This window comes from Aythya ferina (genome assembly GCF_964211825.1).
Source record: "Aythya ferina genome assembly, chromosome: 6".
In the NCBI taxonomy this organism is placed as follows: Eukaryota; Metazoa; Chordata; class Aves; order Anseriformes; family Anatidae; genus Aythya; species Aythya ferina.
The window spans coordinates 40,382,273-40,399,202 of record NC_140303.1 but is presented as its reverse complement, the minus strand read 5'-3'; the positions used below and the strand labels follow the sequence as shown (position 1 = coordinate 40,399,202).

Genomic DNA, 16,930 nt, shown 5'->3' with positions numbered 1-16,930 from the left:
CTAAAAGGGAGAGATCTGGGAAGGAACGTTACGTGTCCCTGCAAGAAGGGAGGCTCTGCACAATTCATACAGGTGGGATTTCAGACAGATAAAAGGCCAAAGCAGAAAAAAAAATAACCAACAGCAATATGGGCCAGGTGACTTGCTGTCTATTCAGTTTTCTTGAATTTTGCAAATGTCAAAGTAGCATAACTGTACACTTGGATTCCTTTAGCCCAGTTTGGTTTTCTCCCCATAAGGAAAAAAACTTCTTGGGACTACATTTCTGGGCATCTGTAAGTCTAGACAACTTAAGTTCTTACACAGAGCTGTGGTTTCTGAACTCTCAGGAAAACATGAACATGATGACTCCAGCCTGTGGTTCATACCTTTTGGTCCTGTTGCTCCATCAGTGCTTCTTGTTCCATAAGTTTTTCCATTAAGGCCTGTTCCTGCTTTTTTCTCAACTCATTCTCTTCTTCTGCTTGCTATTTATCACCCAAAAAACAAATAAAAAAAACAGGTTATAGCTTCAAATTGCCACAGAGAACCTAAATATTAAAAATAAATAACACAACCATTTGCTACCACAGGACTTTCCAAGAAAACAAGCTTAGGGTGTAGCAATTTAACTACCTCTAAACAAAGTCTGAAAAAATGGGCTGGGAGAGACCTCTCTAGGTCACGCAACCTCCCCCTCCCAATCCCAAAAGACGCATACTCAGGGTTAAAGGTGCCAACTGCAGCCTCCCAGACATTCAGTGTCTGAGGACTCCCCCAGCGTTTCAGACAGCTGTATTGTCTTTCAGCCCTGAAAGTAATCCCAAAACAACTATTTGTGCTGCCTCCGGCGGTGTTACTGCGCTCTCTAGGACAGCTCACGCTGCATCAAAGCTAGAGGGAGCCACAAGCTGTTGTGTTGGGAACCCTGAGCCACACGAGTCCCAGATAAATGTTGAGGATGGAAGAGAAGATGAGGATGCTCCTGCTCACCTTGTAGGCCTTCACAAATCGGACAAACACTGGGAAAAAGACTGAGGGGGGCGTTGTCTTGGGATTCTCCCCAAAGTACTTCACAGCATCATCAAAGGCATCCTACAAAAAGCAGACGGTGACTGTGCTGCACACACTTCATGGTATACTCGCCAGCCATTACTGTTGAACTCAGTGTAAGGGTCTACATCTCCTCAGGGTGTGAAACTCTTGGCTGACACCAGCACATCTACATCTAGCACATGAACTCAGAGACAAATCCACACAACTGCCGCTCCTTTTTGCAGTGACATGCTGCTGGTCACTCATGGGCTGAAGCCTGCCTCAAAAGGGAGCATGAGGGTTTGAACCACAGAGTTTGTTGAGAAGAAAATCTGTAGGGTTATCACCAGGCTGACAGAGGTAAGATACATCTGCAGCCAGAAGAAAAAATGCTAGGAAAATACTAGCACAAGCAAATAATCTAAACTCAGTCTCACCATGAAGGAGGAAGAATGGGTGGTTAGTATGTGTGAGGATACAGTATGTGTGAGGACAACAGCATGGAAGAGGTTTTTTTTATACACCACAACAGGCCAACAAATCTTCATTCCACAAGTAATGGCCATTTTACACATTTAAATCAGAACGAAAGGGAACCTGGAGAGTGCCTCCTCACTCAAAGCACAACCAGCTGCAAACTAGTCTGGCTTCAGCAGAAAACACCTGTGTGTGCACAGACAGTGCTCTGCTTTTTGCATCATTCAAACCCCTGTGTCAATCTCCAAAAATTACGAATTACCTGGGCTATTTTGGCATCATCCTGCAGCTTCTTCAGCTTTCCTTCATTGTTCTGAATGAACTCCTTCAGCATCGTGTTGTGGTCGTGCATGGTGTACTCACGCTTCGTCAGGTCCAGGCCCCTCTGGAGCTCTTTCACGTCCAAGAGGACATTTTCAAGAGACACTAGGAAACAAAATGAAATCACTGAACCACTCCTGCTCCGCAAGCACCCAAACCCACAGCATGAACAGCTCCTCGCCGAGAAGTGTCCCCAAACACAGCGGTGTGTCACACAGCCTGTGTGGCTCACCCTGAAGTCCCTCACACAGTGTCAGCACCGATCCCTGTGCCTGCAGTAGCTCAGCCAGCCTGCTGACACCAAGAATTCAGCATCTTGTCCTAAACTGGCTTTCCTACAAGACCAATTTTTGCACACACATTAAACCACCTGTCTTTATTTTTCGGATGGTCCCAGTGGTTACAGTACCTGCAGCAGCCTTCTCCACGTAATGGAGCTCGTTGTAGAAGAGGGACACGTGCTGGTACTTCTCCTTGACAACATTGGAGATGTAGTGCAACAGGGTTTGCTTTCGGTCTGTTGACTTTGTTTCTAAGAGCTGGGGAGAAAAGGCAAAAAGATTGCTGGGTTAAGGTGCAGCGGACACCAAACAGAGTGACTGAAGTGGTGTTCGCTTTTTCCTGGTGTTTCTCCACCCGACAGGGACAGCTACAAATGCCCCTGTAAGTGTTTACTCTGTGCTTTTCAGATTGTGGACTGCAAAGCCTCTGAGGATTTGTGTCCTTCTCCTGAGGGGCCTCCAAAATGATGATAAGCCCAGTAAATTCATACAGTGTGGTGGGAAGGCTGCCTCTACTGGCTGGACAGCCCCAGCTGAGCCCCCAGGCAGCCAGCAGCCACTGTCAGCTTACAAGAAATGCATCACAGCCTGTGCCCCCACAAGGTACCGGCCCCGTCACCTCCAGTTTACTCACCAGGTCTAAACTCTGTAGTTTAAATCCATACACAGCTCCTCGCTTACTGCTGTTCATGTAGTTACCGAGAGCCAAGATTATCTGCCAGAAAGAAACAGAGCAGAACACGAATTTTCAGGACAAATGCACAGCGTCTGTGCAGCCTCTGAAAGGAGAGTTTGTATGCAGGCATCCATGCATGCTTCCAGCACACACACGGGGCGAGTGGTTGAGCTTTTGAACATAACCAAAATCAGACCTACCTCCAGGATTTTCTTAAGCTTTTGGGACGACTTTATTGAGACAGACGCAGCTATTATTGCGTGAAGTTGCTGCAGGTAAGCACAGGAAGAGGGCTAGTTAATGCACATCAAACCCCAAAGTAAAATTAAAATTCAACACACTCACATTTTGGGAAAAACAAACAAACAAACAAACAAACAAACAAAAAACTAGTTTTGATCTATACAGTGGGCCCTAGCATGAATGTTACCTTGCCCTGGCATGTCAGGATTTCAAATAATTCCTTTGCACTGCAGATTTAGCACATTCAGATGTGGTTGAGTAAAACTGTCTTTACATTTCAGTCCTTATTACAGTGAAAGATGCATCAGACTGGATGGGACACACATCAAAGAGCTCCCAGCCCAGCACTGATAGTAACTTTTTCTGATGACACAAACAACTAGATTTTCATTTAAACTGGTCTTGAACTTCTACAGGGAAAAAGAAGGATGATATGGAGCAGCCCAGCATACAGGCTGCCATACAAAGAGCACCTGAGATCTCTGAGCCATTGATAAATGAAAGCATAGCTAGAAAAACACTTTTTTCATTCATGTAATCATTTCTCAATCTGCCTCCGTGAGAACTCATAATCACTCCATGACACTCAAACCATCTCCTAGAAAAATTAAGACCTCTATAACCTTCACTGGCTGCCCCACGCCTGCATGTGGCTGCAATGCTCCCCCCAAGCTTGACTCGTGCCACAGAGAGCAACTCTCATGTGGGGCTGATGCCTCAGGGAACCCTGTTTCTGCACAGCTGATGCATCACAGAGGCATCTCCGGGGGTTGTCTCCTGCTCACCGGGGTCAGCATCTGGATGCTTTCTGCGAAGTTGCCTATAAAGGCCATGATGGTCATTTTCTGCATCAGCCTCTCGATCTTGCTGAACTGCATCATGAACCGGTCTTCGTCGGACAGGTTCTCGATGGGTTTCCTTTCCCTCTCATAGAGCCGCAGCACTTTCACCTCGTTCTCGGTGGGCAGGAACCGCATGAGGCATTCCACAAAATCCACTGGTAGCGTTTTCAGGTCAAACCTGGGTGATAACAAAAAGACAGAGGAAGCAGTGTCACAACAAGGGTCTGCCTGAAGTGATGGACAAGTAAAAGAAATGAGAAAGCTGCCAGTGGCACAACCTCTGCCTCCTACACTGCTCAGCTACACATCAGCTAAAGCAGTGAGAAACTACAAAGATGCTGTGATGCTACCCCTGCTCGTGTTGTCCTGGCTGGGCTGAGGGACACAGCCCTGCACATGAAGCTGCCTGCACATGAAGGTGTGAACAAGGTAGCACTGAACAGATGACACAGACAGAAGTGCTGAAGGGAACGCTGCTGTTTGGCATCTTGTTTCTGTTTTGAACGATGTGCCCAGTGCCCCCACCCCTGCATGGCCACATCTCATTTTTATCAAAGATGTGCTGGGAGGAACAAAGAGCTGTTTTACACAACTGGGCCAGAGCCCCGTAAACCCTGGAGCTGCCTCAATCCACAGCAGGTTTGTGTGACTCTCCTCCCCAGGCCCAGTGTAATGCTTGTACTTGCAAATTTTGAAGACCTCACTTTGAGAGAAATAGCAGATGTTTGGCCACGAACACCACCAGGTTCTGAGCGACTCCAGCAGCAGCCCAAAGGAGCAGGTCCACCTGTGCTCAAAGTGGAGCTGGCAGCCCAGGCTCTGCACCACCAGGGGACAGGGCAGAGCAGAATTCCCCTGCCCCGTCTGTGGGATACACCTGTATCACATCGGGGCTTGGCACTGCGTGGGGCGATTACGTAAAGCTCATTGCATGCAGAAGGCTTCCAGTGCACTTGGGCTGAACTTGTGCGTTACAGAGCACACGGCGATAGCTGCCTGCCCCTGACACCCTGGGCTTTGAGCGTGCACTGGAACAGAAAGCATCGTGTAAACAGGAGGAGAGACTCAGTGTGCAACGGCACACGGCGGATACACAGGAATTAGGCTCTTTAACAAAAGACGTGCTAATTTGTTAAGCCTATAGAGTGATGCAGCAACATAAAGCTGCAAGTTAACATACTTCAGTACAAGGGGATCTGATTTGTGGGAATTCAGAATGGTTCCATCCTTACTCTTGGATTTTTTCCAGATGCAGAAACATTTACATCAACTGCCAATTCCAAACCATTCCACTTACCAAAAACCACAGTAAATCTTGACTATGACTTCTTTGCTGACAAGTGTTTTACTTACACATGAATAGCTTTGCATATTTCATCTGCCGTCTTTCCAGCTTTCCTTAAAGTAATGGCAAGGTTTTTGGCCCTGTTCGCATCCAGTAACGTGACTTTGTTCGACCCTTTCTGAGTTATTTTTTGCTTGCTTGAAGTCAGATCAATGGCTGGACCTTGGGCTTTTGTTTTGAATATTTCTTCAAATTCATCCACGTTTAAATCCTAAAAAGGAAAGCACATGATTTATCCCTCCTGCAGCAAATACCACAGCCAGCACTGCCTAACAGTGGGCCAGAGCTGCAGTAAAGCCCTGTGGCTGCCGTGGCTGCAGCAGAGTACTGCAGGCGGTGGCTGCAGGGTGTAGTAAACGTGCTCCTGAGTTAGTAATCAGGAAATTTGGCCTCCACCCCAAATAGTCCATGCAGCTCTGTGCATCTTCAGGGCACAGGGACCACGCAACACCTGAGTACTCAGCCCTGCTCCGTGCTGCTTTAGGCTCCTTTCCCTGGCATGCAGCCCACACGTGCCCAAACCCACCAGGCTGGAGCAGCGATTTTAGGCTGGGAAAACCAAATCTTCCTCGTTTGATCTGCTTCAAACAACTGCACATAATAGGTGTGCACCTTTTATAATCAATACCAGCAGCTACAAGGACTCCTTACTGGGTACCACAGGCCACTGATGAGCTGTTTGCCAAAACCTCTCTCTGCAAAAGCCAACACCGACTCAGGGTATGGACAGAAATGGGAAGCAGAAGTCAGCAGACAGCACTCGTACCTCCAGGATCCTTTCGTCATCTATTTCGTTGAAGACTGTCCCATTGATCTGGTTGGGTTTGAGGGCGACCCAGTTGAACACTGGCATGCGGAACTTGGTCTTGATCGGCTTCTTGATTTTCACAGCTAGAGACACCAGAGGAAAGGAAACGATAAATTCCCTGACAGCTGAATAATGCCCCGTGAGCCCTGGGTCAGGCCCAGTGTTTGCAGGATGGGAAGCTGCAGCTGAGGACACCTTTCCCTCAGAGATGTGGAGGGAGGGTGCGCTGCTGGCAGCCGATGGGTCACAAAGTTCAACCAAAGCCAGGGGACGAGAAGCAGAGAAGCCCCTTTCCCCAGGTCTTGGTACCCTGCTGCAATGGGGCAGCATGGCTTCAGAAGGGCCAGGTTTGTCCTTTAAAGCCCAAGGCGTGGGCTGCAGCACACGAGAGCTTTCACACAGCTGAAGTAATGAGTCTGGTCTTCTCGGGTTGTGCAGAGTTTGTGTGCTCCAGTAACTTACACAGAGAAGCTACAGGAAATGAAGGTTAACTACTGCCAGTAATCAGTGAACAGAGAACAAAATAACGTTGGGGCAAGGAAAACAACACAACTCTGTTGCTATTCCTCCAGAAGTGCAGGGTACATCAGTAATTTTGGTAATTAATTGCTCATTTCTGTGTATGTTGATGTACACACAGTGGTGTTAGTCACTACGAAATCGGGATGTTCATTAATTAACCAACGTGTTGATCCAAAATCCTTTAGAAAATGAGCCATTTCTATCCAAGTCTTGGCTCCTTCCTACCCTGCATTTGTAGTGGGAGGAATCTTGCTCATTTTTTGATGCTGTGTAGAGATGTTAGGGTTCTTTTTCCCCGTGATTTCAGAAGATGGATTTCCCAGCTTGCATAGCACTTGAGCAAATAATTATTTTACTTTTGCCTAGCAAGTCTGTGAGCACATTTTGGGCAGGACAGAGACCACCTGTTTCAGGGGACACTCTCCTGTTGTGCACTGGAGCCAGGTGAATGATGAGAACATTTCTCTCACTTTGTCCTCCCACTTCTAAAAGAATTGAGCTGTGCCTCTGTGTACCTTTCGGGCTCGTGCCCATATTGCAGGGACACTGCAAAGAATAAATTACTGGCAAGACAATTTGCTCGAAACAAAGATCCATCAGTGAGTAACAGCGAACATGCACAATATTCAGCTTGAAAGTGTATTTTGAGAAATACGTTCACCCAACTGGAAGACATGACCACGCATGATAAACTTCTGCTCATCTAAACCAGTTTTGCTCTTTGTACAATTAATGTGTTTACCTAAATAATTCCTAAAATAAAAAAGACTTTTTTTCCGAGCTGAAACATCCATGAAAAAAACATTTTCATCTGATGCATGCATTAGAATAGATTAGTGACTGCTGCTGGGTTATTTCAGGACAGGAAGGGAAACGAACTGCCTCGTGAGCCAGCTCCCACCTCGGCTAATCAAAATCCCTTAAAAATTCCCTTCCTCCTCCCTTACAGAGACCCAGCAGCAGCTGGCAAGGCCCCTGGGAGCCGCACCACTGAGGGCAGCACAGTGGGGACATGGTCCCAGCAGGGTACAGACGCCAAGGAAGGCATCTGCAACTGGTGGAGGCTGCCCAGTCTCCGTGCTTCAGCCTTTTTGGGGAAAAAAGCCTATCCTTGATGTGAACGGTGTAAAGAGCGCAGCTGGAGGACATCTCCAAAGAAACCACACAGCTTAATTACTTGCTGAAGTGCTTTGCTGAATCAGGGCCTCCGAGTGGCCAAATCCTGCTGGCTGGCAGCATCCTGAAGCCAACATGTGCTCCTGCTCCACCCAGAGCCCCTCTGCAGCAGCCTGCACCCCCCCTCCACCTCCCAGACAGGGACACGTCTGTGGGCACACACAGGGCACAGCACGGAGGGACAGAGGGGGACAGGGGAGAAGAGAGTTAAATACTTAGCAGAGAGCAACCTACAGAAGAGCTTGATTGGCCCGTCTAATCAGGAAGCAGAAAGAACAGAGAAAAAAATGTTAGTGATGGTCAGAACAGCAAGGCTCATCGCTTCACCGCTCCCCCTCCAACCCCGCAGGGACTGTGCCCAGCAGCCTCCGCACCCGAGGAGCACCGAGTGCTGCAGCACGGCTCGCTCTGCTGCTCTGTCCCTGCACACCATGAGGACACCAGGCTGAGGCAGGGGTCTTCTCCACGTGGAAAGACCTCTGGAGAACCAGGCTGGCCCCGCAGAGGCAGAAGGGAGCGCCTGCTTGAAAGCTTTCTGCCCTGCTCCCCCAGCCACGGTGCCAAGCAGCGCTGCACGCTGCAGGACTGCTCTGAAACCCACTGGGGACACATTAACCCCTAACCTCAACCAAGCATCATCCTTTGTTCTTTTTTTTTTTTTTTAATACACTCTCTGGGACCCTCCAATTCCAAGATGCTTTTCACTTTCAGAAAAAAAAAAAAAAAAAAGAAAAAAAAAAAAAGACTTTAAAGGCTCGAATCTGGAATACTTAATTAGTTTAAAAAAAAAAAGCTATTAATCAGACTTTCTCAGTCTCTGGAATCATAATGTACTCTTGAGATTTCCTGCAGGGGAAGGGGTGTGATACCAATTAACATTCACTTGCTGTGTGAGATGCTTGGCATATGATAGAGAGAGCATAAAAACATGATGGAAGATGGGTCAGGAAATTTTTCTTCCTTCCAAAATAATTACAAAAAGTTTGCCTTTATTTTTTTTTCACAGATATTTCTTCATCATGTTCTGAGAAGAAATCAAAACCATGAAGCTTTGCATTTCTTTCAAAACCATATTTTGTTCACTTCAGGCCAAAAATGATGATGTTAGAAAAATATTTCTGGCAACAGCTTCAGTTTCGCTGAAGAAGTCATCTCTCATAGACCAAACCAAATCTGTTTGATTGATAAATGATCTTTCCTTTCGTAAATCCCTCTAAGTATAATACCAGATAGAGATAAAGAGCATTAGTTAGGCGACTAAGAGAAAAGAAGCCCCACCTCAGTATCCTGTCCCCTCCAGTCCACACGCCCTGGCCTTGCCTTTGCTCACTTTGCAGGCAAACCCTCAGCACGCTGGGGAAACGCCGGGGAGTTTTACCTGCAAGCCCTGAGTTGAAAACCACGGTGGGAGAGGCTGTCCCGGGCAGGGGGGGAGCTGAGGGCGGGGGCGGCGGGGGCAGAGGAGCTGCAGGAGCGGTGTCCAAGGCTGGGCCTGGGAGAGGAGGTGGCGGCGGCGGAGGTGGTGGTGGAGGCGGGGGTGGAGGCGGCATTGGCACCGTCACAGGGCCGTTTTGCACTAAAAAATGGAGAGAAGAGAAGAGGCACTGCCATGAAGAGAAATCAAAACATCATGAGCTGCTGCAGAACAACTCACAGCAGGGCCCACCACCCTCCTTGTCCCTCCCATTGCTCTCCTCTCCACACTACACCAGGCGGGTGTTTGCTGGACCCTTCACCACGCTACCCCAGTATATGAGCACGGGAGGAAACCACCCTAACGAAAGAAGCTGGTGGGGTTTGTTTGTTTGTTTTTCCTGCCAACTGAAGAGCTCAGAAATGGATCAAACAAACCTGACCTGCAAGCTCCTTACAACAACAGAAGGTGGTTTTTTGGTGTAAAGCCACCAAGCCTGACCCCAACACAACAAACGCCCAGCTCTCAAGCTCCCAGCCAGCCCATATTTTGGGGACGTGACGCTTCTTACCTGCCTCCGATGCTGCTGCTAAGGCTGGTAGTGGTGGTGGAGGTGGTGGCAAGGGGACAGAAGTTGCGGCTCCAGCAACCGGTGTGACACACGCGCCAGCCACAGCCTCTGAGCCTGCCGGCACCATCCCGGAGGCCAGAGCCACAGGGAGAATAGAGATGTCACCATCTCCTTTCTTCTGGATCTTAATGGTACCCTGCTTCTCCAGTTCGTGGATCTTCTTCTCCAGCGTTGACTGTCGCTGGATGGCTTCCTCCTTTTCCTTCACCATTTTCCTCAAGGTGTGAACCTGGGTATTTGCATCTTTGTAGATTTCCTGTGAATGCCACACAAACACGGCATTTGCAGCTTTATTCACAAAACACAATACCAATTTTATATACCAGCAACAGAAGGCAGCCTGACACCAGACCTTGGGCTGCCCCAGGCATTATCAAACGAAGCATTTTAACACAAACCATACATTTTCATTGGGGAGGAAGGCCTCCTTTTTGTTTTTCCCACACTAGAGGTAAGGCTGTGTGCAGTACTGCGTCCTATGCACAGCAGATGTGCTCTACCTCAATTTTAACTCAGGGTATCTGATACCTTGCTGGTTGCTCTGTTTATGAGCAGATACTGACCCATAAGGCGTCTCCCCTCCTGATCAAAAAGTCTGGATTGTACACAGAAAGCAGGCTGTGCTTGATGCTGTGCTACCTGAGTCTCAAAGACTCCAGTTCCACCTCAACCCCCCCTCCGGAGCCAACCACATGTGCAAAACTCAACCAGCAACGCTACAGACCTGAGCAATAGGATGTGCTTGTCTAGTTCACCGATTTGCTGGCACACTCAGAGCGTTAAATGTCCATCTCTGAGAGCACAGACAAATAAATCTACTTGAAATCTGCTCTGGGTTCCAAATTAGAAAGCTGACGGAAATTGCTCAACCCATTAAGACAGTCATTACCTCCCAGACAAGAAATGCACAGCAGATCCCTCCGCTGAGACGTGGCATCAGCCAGAGCCTTCCTATCGCACTTACCCGAATCACATCCAGTTCTTTGTTTCTTTGCATAAGCTGTTTTTCCAGTTCCACAATCTTTGCCATAGCTTCATTCTCCGTATCTTGGAGTTTTTCAGATAACTATTGTACAACAGAGAAATGAATTAGATAAATAACAGTAGCTTTCTCAAGCAAAATGTCAGCACCACTTGCTGGAAAGAGCAAGGGGTCCTGCGTGGAGGAGGCAGGTGGCACCAAGGGCTGATGACGAACATCACCCCTCAGCTCTGACTAGCAGGCAGCCTGGCTGGACTGCAGTCACGAGCCTGTCCAGTTAGAGAGTCTACTCTACAATAAAGAACTTCAAATGCAATTATTTAGTATACACACCAAGTTTGATCTGAAACCCAAAGAACCCCACAGTCCTACAATGGCACTGTTGTAAAGCCAATAGATGCCGAAGTGGTGGGACCTGTAAATATCTCCTCTCACGACTGAGCTAATTTAATTAGCAATTATTGAGAGTTTGCTCTTTCCCATGGTCTTTTGATTTATTTTTGTTTTTTACCAAGGGGTCTGAAAAGCCACGAAGTTCGTGCTGGCTTTTTTCCATTACCACTAATCACTCCGATGCAGGCAAGGTTGGTGAAGGCTGTACTGCTCGCTGCATGTTTGAGATTAAAATTTGCAATTCTATTATTAATATTTCTGTCAACACATAACAGAAAATTATGTCCATACTCCTGGGATTAGTCTACTTTATGTAACAGGAGATCAGAAGTCAGCCCTTAATATTTTAGCACCAAAGTACACCATTAAGTTTCTGAACAGTGGAAAGGAGATCTGCGAAGCAACCCGTGCCATTTCCACCACATCATTTTTCTCTAGCAGAAGAGCACCTCAAGAGTGGCAGATACTGCACGGGAAGGTTTTTTTAATATATTTATTCTAAGTGATGGCCACATAGGACTGGTAGTAGAATAACCCTTTCTTAAAGTATGGAAAACACTTTTATTTAATATAAAACAGCCAAGCCACATTTTCTACACTAAAGTGACTGATACCAAGAAGAGATGGGACAGAAAAGCCATGAGCAAGCACCAAATATCTGCACACTGCTGTTTTTCAGTCTATATTACTAAGCCCTTGCTTCCTTGAAGGCATCAGAGCACCTATGTGCTCCACACCTACCCTCCTCCAGCACGGGACACGGCCCTGCCCCAGGGATTCAGCAGGAGCCCCGCAGCAGTGGTCTCACTCCACCTGCCTGCCCCCACTCACACATCCTTGCTGCGAGTGCTGGAAGCCACACAGAGCTTTCACTGTGTTTTTACAGTCAGAGATCCTTATCTGTTCTATTTACTGGTACTGAGAATTTGCTATGGAATTTGCCATTTCCACATAAATTAGCTTCCCCGGCTCACAACAACGCTTTGCAGTCACTCCGTGTGCCCAGTGCCTCCACCCGGAACCACAACCAAATAGAAGCTAAAACCTCCAAAGATGCAGAGCTGTGGCACCAGGACCTCCACAGGCACATGAGGCGAGGTCCCACCAGCAGGAATAAAGACTGCTCTCTGCTCAGCACCTCCGTGTGGAGACAATTCCCCCCTCGGCCCACCACTAAAATATGCAGCATATGAGGTTCAAAATACACCATGGAAGCTCCCAGGAAGTTTACCTGCCTGAGATTTCCAGAATTCCTTCATTTGCCAAGTATCTTTTCACCCCCCATAAAGAAAGCACAGCAGTCCCACAGACTTCCTTTAAAGTAGTACTCCTCACCCCAAAGGTTCTAGCCCCCGCTATGCTTTTATGTCCACCTCCTGAAAGAAAGGGGCAATACCAGAGCCCCTGTGCAGAGCAGGCTCTGCTCCACTCCAGAAAGTGACTTCAGTTTTGTACTAACATGGGAAATATTTTCTTCCAGTTCTTCAACTCTTTCCAGGGCTGCATTCTTGGTTTCAGCGTCCTCCAGTAATGCTCCCACATCGAAAACGTTATCCAGGTAAGCTTGAATTTGCACCTGCAGTTTGTCGCTCTCCGTGTGTTTCAATTTCTGTAAACCCCAAAATAAAAAGCTGTCACTCAGCACAGGCAGCGATTTGAAGCAACATAATTGCACACAGTGAAAAGGGGAGGGAGAACAGTGGGAGCTCGGCCACTTCCAACATTCAGGAATTTTAATATTTTAACAACACTCTGCATTTTAACATTAGCTGGGGTCAAAATTGAGAAACAGTCATTTTTGAAGACCAAACATCCAGAACTTTCAAATAAAAATGAGCACTGTCACGTCTTCTGTTACTACAAAGGGTACCACTGCTCTCCTGCATGCCCCAGCCCTGCAGCCAGCACGGAGAGGTGAAGCCAGCACTCGTGGCCAGGCACAAAGCAGCCTCATGGCCCAGAGCAAACCCTCCCTTTGTCTTCACTCGCCTCGTGTTGGGCTGGCTTGCCACATTCAAAATGAGCTCATTTTATCTCAAAAGAAAACATCAGAGTGCAGTTTCAACCATTCTGCCTGTTTCTGAGGATACTCTAGTATTTGGGGCACCCCTGGACCCCAGACAGTGCCATGCTGGTACCAGTGTGTACAAGTACTTCTGGCAGACACTGTGCCCATCCCTACCATCTCCACGCAGCCAGTGCCTCCAGGCACGGTGCTCGCAGCCGGAGGCCGAAGGTCAGCGTGCGGCCTGCACCATGCAGGGCCACGCCACTGCCACAGAGAGCGGCTGTGGTTCATCCTCGCCTTGTTATCAGACGAAGCTACCAATTTAGCTCCCGGTCTGTAATTCCAGCTCGCAGCAGTGGGTTTTTCTCCCCTCACAGCAGGGTGGCTCCAGGCCGCAGCCCTGTCAGCCCCCGAAGCACGGCGGTTTCAGCACAGGCTGTGGGGCCGCCCTGTGCTGCCCTCCTGAAAGCTGTCGGTGGCAGCACGTTTGGGGCAGCAGGAGGCTTGGCCTCCTCGTACTGCCTGCCTGCTGCCTCCACAGCCTCCCTCGTGTTCCTGCTGCCCTCAGGGCACAGGCAGGAGCAGCCCAGCTCTCTGAGCAAAGCCCACACGTGCCAACAGCCCCACGCTGCAAATACGCTCACCCGTCTGGTGAGCGCCAGGAACCTGCCCATACTCACGTCCAAGTACTCGTCCAGGCCCAGTTTTGTAAATTCATACTGCAGGTGGACTCGGAAGTTCATGTCCTCCACCGAGTGGACAACGATGTTGATGAACTGCATGCAGGCCACCTGCAAGAGGAACCATCACGGGTCAGCAGGGCAGGGCACACAGCGCTAGTGACCGCACTTCGTTACGGCTGCTGCCAAGGGAAACTCTGATTTGCTGTTCTGCAGCTATTTTTTTTTTTTTCCCCATCAGCTTGTTTGTCTGTTGTGATAAAGGGAAACACGGATTCCAGCAATTAAGTCATGTCTGTGGAGCCTACCTTTATTGCACGCTGGTTGGCTTGCCGTGCCAGCTCGCACTGCGAGACATCACACAAGCACACAAGTGCTTAAGAAAACAATGCCGTGTTCCAAAACTGCCTTTAAAAGTGAGATTAATTTTTCAACTGGAACCCTTAAGTTGGAAAGGGGAACTTTACAAAAGGTGCTTTGTTATTTGCAGAAAGCGTGTTTTAAAATCTGTGGTTTGGTAACTGAGCAAGGGCCCAGACCATACGAGCTGGCACGCCACCACGTCCGAGCACAGCACAGACAAGACAAAGGCCCTGGAGCAAAGGGGGCCGTGAGCCCTAGGAGCAGCAGGGCAAGCCGCCTGCAGAAGGGCAGGAGTCGGGCCAGGAACCCCACAAAGGTTTGCTTTTTATGGGAACATAAGGCACAGCCAAATGCCACTCTGCACATCCCTTGCTCTTTCAGCTCTTGGGTGACCACCTCTGCGTCGCTCCCTGAGCTGCTCTGAGAGGGTTCGCCTCGTCCTTGACGTGTCCCTCTAGGCCATAAGCCAGTCCTGCTGGAGACACTGTGACAGGAGTAACACCACGTTCCCAGCATTGACTGAGGTAGCTCCTAGGTTTCTAGAATGAAACTAAGCCTCCAGGCGACTCCACGTCTCTGGGCTGCTTTGTGGGAAGACAGAACTGAAGGCTGCCCTCTGGATTTCCAGTTTGCTGCTGGAAAGTGGCCAGTTCTCTGTTTCAAGGCCCAAAGAATAAACTAGTGGACAAGTGTCTGTTGTACGGTGGCCTTTGACAACAGGTTTGGGACTGGGATGCCCATTCTCCCAACCTGAGCTAGCTTTGGAGCCACCAGGAACCACAGGAACACAAGCTCCTGGGGTGTCTCACCCCTGCCACTCAACGTGCACCCATTTCTTACCACACAACCCTGCTCGTGCAGTTGGTTTTGACTCCCTGCATGGCAGAGGACTCCTTCCAGTTTCTGTGGTGAACTCTGGTTCCTCCTAGGGCCGGTGCCGGCCTTGGCCAGCTGAACACTGCTGTCCTGTCAAATCACTCAGAGCCAAATTTCCTTATTTCAAAAGCGCTTTTGTTATACTTGCTTTGGCTCTTAGAACATGAGGGCCAAATTCTCATTTCCTTTCTCAGATCCTTACATACACAACTAAGGAATTTATCAAGTCAAAGAAAATTAATCTAAGAAAGTTGCTTTTAAAATGAAGTAAGTCAATGTCAACAACAGGAACCTTCTCTAAAATACTTTTGCCTTTTTGTTGTTCTTTCCTCCCATTAGATCCACGCAATTAACTGCAGCCCCTTTCAGCTCCAGCTTCCCAGACAACTCTTGTCTTCTCCATCTAGGGCAGCCCGAAAGCCAGGTCCTGCAGGAATAGCTCTCTGTTTATCTTCACTCCTTACAACTACTTGAATTACCCGAGCTTTAACATCCTGGAGCCATTTCACCCCATCCTGCAGAAAGGAACGACTGCACAGCTCCACATCTCAGCTCCGCACCTTGGTTCCTCGGCTCTGCACCTCTCTGGCAGCCCCGCGCCCCCTGCTCGCCCCCAGGCACATTTCTCAGCTATTGCTCGCAGCAGCATGTGGAGCGCGTTAGGGCCAGATGGTGACAGGAACGAGCAGATCTGCCAAATCATTTGTCATGAGCTCCCTCCTCTAGCTCTAGGCTTGTCATATATTCAAGCCCTCAGTCAATGGAAGCAACCCAAAGACGCAGACTTTATTAGTAGTTGGGCAAGTTCTGAAAAAAATCTCTCTTTATCCTCTTTCAAGCACTACATTCAACCTGAGAGGACCAGGGAATGTTCTCACAGCTGAAACAGGCTGCCCAGTTGGATGCTGAATATTCACAGCTCACCAGGCCTGTACAGACATGCTGACAGGTACATTCCCTGTTCCAACCTCGCAATACACCATTTCTTATCTTAAATAACGATGAGGGATGATTGTTTCTAATAAAGGGGACAAATCCTGTAGCTCCCAGCAAGGTGCAGGCTGCAGGCTGGTGCCACTGTCTTGCTTGCAGGCTGCACTACGCTGCACCGCTCTCCTGCTCCCCAAATACCATCACCCTTTCGTGGGAGCACAGCAGAAACGTTCAGGAGTTGGGTGCTTGGGCCTGACAAATCTTTCTGTTAAATTACAGGCTGAACTGTATGCACATCTGAGAACACTTAATGTATACTGTGACTAGCAACATGTCCTTACTGGGACTGCAATAATAAGGAGCAAACCCAACTGTAACGTGTCACAGAGTTACTGAGAGCAGCTTGCTAACTTTAGTAAAATTGCAGGCATCACTGTAACACTTTTTTTTTTTTTTTTCATAAACCATGAGGAAAAGGTCATCCTATCTTGCTCACACTGCTTCCTTTTGATTCTGCCACCACCTTGTGGGTGCAAACTTGGCCCTGTTGGCTGCAAGTCACTGACACCGGGGTCTTCAACACCAGTAGGAAACACCCCACCAGCTGGTTTAATGCCTAATTCCTGGCAGGAAGAGGTCTTTATCATGAAGCTCTGCACTAGAATGGTATAAAGTGTCACACACGCTTCACAGTGACCCTACAGAATGGCCAACATGACCAGGTGGGAAACTCTCCTGCTCTTCTTTCACCTACAAATGGGATCGTGTCATATTCCAGGCACTGGGCATAAGTAGTGCAAGGGAGACTGCACCAACCATATCTGAACTGCATCTGTTTCGTAATTAAAAATAGAACTTCCAACCAAAATGACCGCCCACTTGCCACAGGCTTTAAAGAAATAGATACAGAAGTATTTTTTTATATCAAATACGTAACCAGCCAGC

The 16,930-nt window shown here is 48.4% G+C and overlaps 1 protein-coding gene across 8 annotated transcripts in view; it reads right to left on the bottom strand.

The window, feature by feature from the left end:
• Positions 1-16,930, bottom strand: part of FMNL2 (formin like 2) — a 104,444-nt gene that overhangs the window by 7,320 nt on the left and 80,194 nt on the right. For 6 of the 8 annotated variants that reach the window (XM_084523902.1, XM_084523906.1, XM_084523904.1 and 3 more), the window contains 15 exons: positions 13,814-13,924; positions 12,585-12,734; positions 10,715-10,816; positions 9,691-10,006; positions 9,084-9,281; positions 7,940-7,960; positions 5,966-6,090; positions 5,208-5,410; positions 3,798-4,032; positions 2,970-3,038; positions 2,728-2,808; positions 2,222-2,351; positions 1,754-1,917; positions 973-1,074; positions 369-467 (listed from right to left, as the gene is read on the bottom strand). In XM_084523902.1, the coding sequence (XP_084380028.1) occupies positions 369-467; positions 973-1,074; positions 1,754-1,917; positions 2,222-2,351; positions 2,728-2,808; positions 2,970-3,038; positions 3,798-4,032; positions 5,208-5,410; positions 5,966-6,090; positions 7,940-7,960; positions 9,084-9,281; positions 9,691-10,006; positions 10,715-10,816; positions 12,585-12,734; positions 13,814-13,924 (2,106 nt within the window). The remainder of the gene's footprint in view (positions 1-368; positions 468-972; positions 1,075-1,753; positions 1,918-2,221; positions 2,352-2,727; positions 2,809-2,969; positions 3,039-3,797; positions 4,033-5,207; positions 5,411-5,965; positions 6,091-7,939; positions 7,961-9,083; positions 9,282-9,690; positions 10,007-10,714; positions 10,817-12,584; positions 12,735-13,813; positions 13,925-16,930) is intronic. The other 2 variants (XM_084523905.1, XM_084523907.1) reach the window with 1 other exon arrangement.